The following is a 7,600-nucleotide window of genomic DNA, read 5'->3' on the forward strand; positions in this document are numbered from 1 at the left end:
AACCCCAGCACGCATGCTGCCTACCCAGACAGCCCCTACTCTTACCCTACTTCTGCTGCTGAAGTTTTCCTGACTTCTGACTTCTGCCCACACTCGGATCCAGGGCAGCCATATTCATTTTCGCTGGGGATGGAGGTGAGATACAGAGTCGGGACAGATGCTGAAGGGCCCCCTAAATTCCCATTTGCCTTCATGCAGCATTCTGAGATATCGAGGGCTGGGTTAGGATCCTATTCCTCAGATGGCCAAAACTAAGACCCAACTTTCCAAGTTCACTTGGCACAAATGGGGACACACAGCAACTCTACCTGGAGTGCTACATGTATATGTGTGTGTGGTGGGTTGGGTTGGGAAGAGGGAATCTTCAGCTGACTGGCTCTCCCTACCACCTGCTCCCTTCAGGAGCCTCTGGATACCCGGCTTTATGTAGACCCTTCCCTGCCACAAATGGGATCCTGGAAAGGTTCTGGACTTCCCTCAGTACCCCCACAGTTGCCCCCTGTGGTCACCGGACCATCCCTGGACACAGCCCGTGCTCATATGCGGGCATTAGGGCCACAGCAGCTGCTGGCTCAGGATGAAGAGGGAGACACGTGAGTACAAGGGAATGGCATGTGTCTGTGGGCTCTTGGTCCAGCTGTTGGGCTGTGCTCACTGCTGTCCCTACCTGTCCTCAGGCTCCTGCACCTCTTCGCAGCTCAGGGGCTGCGCTGGTTAGCATATGCTGCAGCTGAGATGTTCCGAATATACAGACATCTGGACATTCGTGAGCATAAGGGCAAGGTGAGGGCCTGGGGCCTGGACTTCTTCCTGAATCTGAGGGCAGAGGGTGTGGGGGCCTGGAAGAGGGGAGGGGCCTGGGAGAGGGGAGGGGGCTGGGAGAGGGGAGGGGGCTGGGGACCTAGACTGACTTTCCCTATCACCTGCAGACTCCTCTTCTGGTGGCTGCTGCTGCCAACCAGCCCCTGATTGTGGAGGATCTACTGAAACTGGGAGCAGAGCCCAATGCTACTGACCATCAAGGACGTTCTGTTTTGCATATGGCTGCTACCTATGGGCTCCCAGGAGTCCTCTCGGTATGGCTGTGGCAGTGGGGTAGGCTGATTGCCCAGATCGTGGCTTCCAGCATTGGGAGGCCTGGGGAGACCCTAACCCCACACTCTGCCTTCTCTTCCTCCTAGGCTGTGATTAACTCCGGGGTTCAGGTTGACCTAGAAGCCAGAGATTTTGAGGGTAAGTTGGGTTATGGGCAGGACCAGTGTGGCAGATAGGGCTGGGCAGGATGAGTGCTCAGATGCAGAGCCCTCACTGTCTCTATTGCACAGGCCTCACCCCCCTCCACACAGCCATCCTGGCCCTCAATGTTGCTATGCTCCCACCTGACCTGTGTCCCCGGATGTTGAGTACTCAAGCCCGAGACAGGCTGACTTGCGTCCAAATGTTGCTGCACATGGGTGCTGATCACACCAGCCAGGTGAGCTGGGCTATGGGCACCAGCCCCTACAAGGGCTTGTGGGATGGGGGCACCTGGATGTCCAGGGGCTCCAAACAAACCCCGATTTTGACTCTTTCCACTGTGTCCTGGAGCACTTTACTTCTCTGTGCCCCTCTTGTCAACTGGAAATAATGTTACTGATCTAGTTTATATTTATCAAGCACGTACTATACATTAGCACTGAGTTTTACAGATTAATTTATTAAGTTCTCACAAACAGCTTTTGATGTGGTGCTATTATTTCTCTATTTTACTGATAAGGAAACTGAGTCATAAGGTGTCAAAAATCTTACGCTTATTAGTGTCAGAGAGGGGATTAGAACACAGGTAAGCTGATCCCAGAATCGGACTCTCTCTCTCTCTCTCATTTATTTATTTATTTATTTATGACAGAGAGAGAGAGAGAGAGAGAGAGAGAGAGAGGGACAGACAGGGATAGACAGACAGGAGGGGAGAGGGATGAGGAGCATCACCTCTTCATTGCGGCACCTTAGTTGTTCATTGAGTGCTTTCTCTTATGTGCTTTGACGGAGGGGCTACAGCAGACCGAGTAACCCCTTGCTTAAGCCAATGACCCTGGGTCCAAGCTGGTGAGCCTTGCTCAAACCAGATGAGCCCTGTGCTCAAGATGGCGACCTTGGGATTTTGAACCTGGGTCCTCTGTGTCCCAGTCTGACGCTTTATCCACTGCGCCACCGCCTGGTTAGGCTTCTCACTTTTTTAAAAATAGATTTCAGAGAGACACAGAAATGTTGATCTGTTCCTGTATGTGCCCTGACTGGGGAATCAAACCCACAACCTCTGCCTTTTGGGACAACGCTGTAACCAGGCGAGCTATCAGCTCAGGGCCAGAACTGAGCTCTTAACAATTATATTATCCTCTTTCCCCTGACAGTAGCTCCTTTACAAGGTAGCTGAGAGAATTAAACATTTATGAGTTGTTTTTAGTTAAAGAATTTTGACATAGATAAAGTACGGAATAATAAACTCCATGTACCAAACAAACGTCAATAACCAAGCAACTTATAACTACTCTTGCCCCATTTATTCCTCCACTCAGCTATATTATTTCTAAGTAAATCCAAGCATATAATTTTGTCCATAAATATTTGTGTGTCTTTAAAAGTTAAGAATTCTTCACCTCAATACCATTATTCCACCTTAAAAAAAATTAACAGGCCCTGGCCAGTTGGCTTAGCGGTAGAGCGTCAGCCCAGTATGTGAAGTCCTGGGTTCTGTTCCCAGCCAGGGCACACAGGAGAAGTGCCCATCTGCTTCTCCACCCTTCCCCCTCTCCTTTTCTCTCTCTCTCTCTCTCTTCCCCTCCTGCAGCCAAGGCTCCACTGGAGCAAAGTTGGCCCCGGGCACTGAGGACAGGCTGAGGTGGGCTCTATGGCCTCTGCCTCAGGTGTTAGAATGGCTTCTATTGCAGTGGAGCAATGCCCCCTAGTGGGCGTGTTGGGTGGATCCCAGTCTGGCGCATGGAGGAGTCTGCCAACTCCCCCACCTTTTCACTTCAGAAAAATACAAAAAAAAAAAAAAAAAAAATTAACAATTTCATAATGTCAGTTATCCTGGCTGTGTTCAAATTTTGTTTGGCTCTGAAGTAACATATTTATTTTTTTTATTAAAAAAAGGCCCAGGATTCAAATAAAGCTCACATATTGCAATGATGTCTTTTAAGTCACTCTTAAATGAGAACTTCCTCCTCCATCTCTGTATTCTCTTCATAATTTATTTTGTGAGCCAACTAGGTTTTTTTACCCTACATAGACAACATTTTTTATGTTATCATTACAGACTCTTTAAAGGCACATATTAAAGTTTTATTGTGGAAAATGGCCTCATTTGCTTCAAAATATGAAGAGAACAAGCTTAATATGGAAATGGATATAGGCTTAGTTAAGCCCACTGATTAATGTTGTTCAACTGCCATCCTTGTAAATAAAGTACAGTCCAGGTGGGATGTGGGTATCTTTTACTGTGCTTGATGGAATGTAGGATGGCCAGGGAAGCTCCCAGCCCAGAGAGCATGTTTGGAGGATTAGGAAAGGAGCCTTTTTTTCTCAGACACTTAGGCTGGCACAAATGGGCACAGATGTAAAGTTCTGTGATTTATACAATGTGAGTGGCACAACCCATACAACTGTATAAGGCAGTGGTCCCCAACCCCCGGGCCGTGGACCAGTAACGGTCCGCAGGCCATTTGGTACCGGTCCGCAGAGAAAGAATAAATAACTTACATTATTTCCGTTTTATTTATATTTAAGTCTGAACAATGTTTTATTTTTTAAAAATGACCAGATTCCCTCTGTTACATCTGTCTAAGACTCACTCTTGACGCTTGTCTTGGTCACGTGATACATTTATCCGTCCCACCCTAAAGGCCGGTCTATGAAAATATTTTCTGACATTAAACCGGTCCGTGGCCCAAACAAGGTTGGGGACCACTGGTATAAGGTACTGGATGCTTATTAAGGAGAGGCAGGATTTCTAAAGGCTCTTGGGCTCTGTGGGAGGGGCCTGGGTGTAAGGACTGGCCTGACTGCTGTGTTCCCTTCCCCACAGGAGATCAAGAGCAATAAGACAGTTCTGCATTTGGCTGTGCAGGCCGCCAACCCCACCCTAGTTCAGCTGCTGCTGGAGCTGCCACAGGGAGACCTGCGGGCCTTTGTCAACATGAAGGTGGGGGCCCAGGCTAGAATGTGCAGATTATGAAAGGTTAGGTCAGAGGGTAGTGGGATGTTGGGAGTCCCACGAGCTGTGACTATGAGGGGACATTGTATGGACCTTGATGGGGACTGTATAGGGTGTGGATGTGGATGTAGATTGAGATGGTAGGATGTAGACAGGGGTGCATGGAATGTGATGGTAGAGAGGGGTCTGGAATGTGAAAGGGTGTGTGTGGGATGTGGATGTGAAGGAGACATGCGCTGTGGATGTGGCAGAATATAAAGTGTGATGTTGAAGGCCCTGGCTAACTGAGTCTGAATCCTTATCAGTCCTCCCCTCACTGTCCCCAGGCCCATGGGAACACAGCCCTACACATGGCAGCCGCCCTGCCCCCTGGGCCAGCCCAGGAGGCCATAGTGCGGCACCTGCTGGCAGCCGGGGCAGATCCAACACTGCGCAACCTGGAGAATGAGCAGCCTGTCCACCTGCTGCGGCCTGGCCCGGGCCCTGAGACGGTAAGCGCTAAGCACACCCTGACTTCAGGGAGGCCTCTGACGTATCAGCGTCAACTGACCCTACACATTCCTGACCTTAGAGGGTTACTTGTTATCTTAGAAGATGACCTTGACCCCTATTCTACTCTGACTTGAACATATGACCTCTTACCCCGGTGTTTGATCCCTTACCTTGCAATGGTAACTCCTCCTGACCTGTATTTCAACCCTGATCTCAAAGTCAGGGTTGATCTCTACTTCTGAATCCTGACCTCAAGGTATATGACCTTGATACCCAAGTATGACTTAAAATCCCTTTTCATTAACCCTGAGTCCTGACCTCAAAGTTGGACTTCTGACTCCCAAATGGGACCTCTCTGACCCCGTGTCTCCACCCTTCAACTCCCAGTCCTCAATGCAAACCCAAAGGTGGGAACTCCAACCAGCAACAACTTTCCCTTCAGCCCCAGTTCTGGCTCCTGAGCCTTTTCTTGATGTGTGAACCCAGACCTTCACCCCCAACTTCACATCTTGACTCTGAACCTCTGATCTTCAAACCGAAAGGACCCCACTCAGCTTCTCTTCTTTAACCCTCAACCTCACCAGCTGTGGCTCCCTCATCTCTCCTTACAATATTCAAAAGATTTCCCCTGCCTTGTCTTGTTCACAGCTCCGGCAGCTATTGAAGAGGAGCCGCGTGGCGCCCCCAGGCTTGTCCTCTTAGGACTCAAACCCAGAACCTGGACTGATTTTCCAGTCCCCACCGTCCTGTGGGACAGCCAGCGTATGCTAATGTTGCAAATCCATGATAATGTATGTGGAAAGTCCTGCCATTGGGGTCTTACATTAAAACCCCAAAGTGGCTGTTGGGATGGTAAAGGGTCCCCAATATTTGGGGTGTTGTGCTATCCCTCCTCCACCCATAAGGAGCCCCCTTGATGATTTCTGTGAAATCGAGGCCCCTTGATTGTTTCTGTGAAACACCCTGGACTCCTAACCTTTTCCCCACTGGGATCTTTTGGGGTCCCCTCCCCTAATACAGCTCTTCACACCTAAACCTGAGATGTACTACTCATACATGGTACTTGGGGCATCCTGAAACAGCTTCCAGTACCAGCCCGATAGATTGAGCTCTTAAGATGAACCCCCAGCCTTCTCATGTCCTTAACCCTGTGATACAGGAAGGACTCTCCTAGAATAGTTTCCTAGGACCTTCAGCTTTCTGATTCATAACTCAACCAGGCCTGTCCCAGACCTCTGCATTTCCAATGAATCCCTCCTTGAAACTCCCTATTAAACTCAATTTGGACCACAACTGTCATTGTCTAATTTCTGGAGGCATTGGTGTTAGGGTGTGGCTGTGATACCTGGCTGAGGAGTGGTGTTTCAATAAATGTGCTCGGGTGGGAACATGTAACTGGGGGTGCATGTCCAAATCTTGTCACACTCCTATCCACATAGGGTGGTTTGACAACCAGTGCCAGCACATGAAACTTTGCCCATGGGCATTCTCAAACCTCTGGCTGCCCAGATAGGACTATGCTGAGCCTTCAATGTCAGGGAGTTCATGCAACTTCCAACTCTTAACAGCCTTCAACCAGTGACTGATAGGAGATAGTATATAAATATGCCATATCCCTCACCTCTCTGTGGTGATAACTAAGATGTGTGTTGTAAACGGGCTCTTAAAGTTCCCCAACAGAAATAAGCTCCAGTTCTTTACAGAGTTTCTGGCTTGTTGGCTGCTTTCCCTTTCCTGTGTTACTTTCTGTCTCCCCTGCCAAAGTTTGCCTTTTCCAAATAATCACAAATCCTTGCCTCAGCATTTGCTTCTGGAGAAACCCACACTAACAAGAGCTCCGCAACGTCTTCTCTTTTTTTTTTTTTTTTTTTTTTTTTTTTGTATTTTTCTGAAGTGAGAAGCAAGGAGGCAGAGAGCTAGACTCCTGCATGTGCCTGACTAGGATCAACCCAGCACGCCCACTAGGGGGCAATGCTCAGCCTGGCTGGCTGGTTGCTCCGTTGCAACCGGAGCCATTCTAGCGCCTGAGTTGGAGACCATGGAGCCATCATCCTCTTTGCCTGGGCCAACTTTGCGCTAATGGAGCCTTGGCTACTGGAGGGGAAGAGAGAAAAGAGAGTGGGACGGATGGAGAAGCAGATGGGCACTTCTGTGTGCTGTGGCCAGGAATGGAACCCAAGACTTCCATACACTGGGGCGACGCTCTACCAATGAGCCAACCAGCCAGGGCTTGCTTTTTTTTTTTTTTTTTTAAGAGCAAGAAAAACAGGAAGGGAGAGGACAGAAATGAGAAGCATCAACTTGTAGTTGCTTAGGTTTATTGATTGCTTCTCATACATGCTTGACTGGGGGGCTCAAGCTGAGCCATTGTCTTCTTGCTCAAGCCAGCTTCAAGATAGTGACCTATAAAAAAAAAAAAATTAAAAAAAAAAAAAAAAAAAGCCTGGCCTGTGGTGGCGCAGTGGATAAAGCGTCGACCTGGAAATGCTGAGGTCGCCGGTTCAAAACCCTGGGCTTGCCTGGTCAAGGCACATATGGGAGTTGATGCTTCCTGCTCCTCCCCCCTTCTCTCTCTCTCTCCCTCTCTGTCTCTCTCTCTCCCTTTCTCTCTCCTCTCTAAAATGAATAAATAAAAAAAAAAAAATTAAAAAAAAAAAAATTAAAGATAGTGACCTTTGGGTTCAAACCAGCAGCCTTGGATCATGTTGATGGTCCCACGCTCAGGCTGGTGACCCCAGGTGCAAGATGGCATGCCCATACACCTTCACTCTAGCCAGTGACTTTGGGGTTTCAAACTGGAGCCCTCAGAGTCCTGGGCTGGCACTCAATCCACTGTGTCACCATCAGTAGGGCCACAATGTCCTCTTATACCTGTTCCACAGCCTCTGCTCTGGCCTCCATTCCAATTTTTTTTTT

General features: G+C 48.8%; 1 protein-coding gene across 1 annotated transcript; it reads left to right on the plus strand.

The window, feature by feature from the left end:
* The first annotated feature begins 8 nt into the window (after nucleotides 1-8).
* On the plus strand, nucleotides 9-5,970 carry NFKBID (NFKB inhibitor delta). The gene is made up of 9 exons (XM_066349568.1): nucleotides 9-135; nucleotides 403-593; nucleotides 678-783; nucleotides 930-1,076; nucleotides 1,182-1,233; nucleotides 1,326-1,474; nucleotides 4,064-4,180; nucleotides 4,519-4,683; nucleotides 5,333-5,970. Exons 1-9 carry the CDS (start codon nucleotides 130-132, stop codon nucleotides 5,384-5,386), a joined length of 987 nt encoding a protein of 328 aa, XP_066205665.1. The 5' UTR covers nucleotides 9-129; the 3' UTR covers nucleotides 5,387-5,970.
* The last annotated feature ends 1,630 nt before the right edge of the window (nucleotides 5,971-7,600 follow it).

The sequence above is a fragment of the Saccopteryx leptura genome, chromosome 9 (assembly GCF_036850995.1).
Source record: "Saccopteryx leptura isolate mSacLep1 chromosome 9, mSacLep1_pri_phased_curated, whole genome shotgun sequence".
In the NCBI taxonomy this organism is placed as follows: Eukaryota; Metazoa; Chordata; class Mammalia; order Chiroptera; family Emballonuridae; genus Saccopteryx; species Saccopteryx leptura.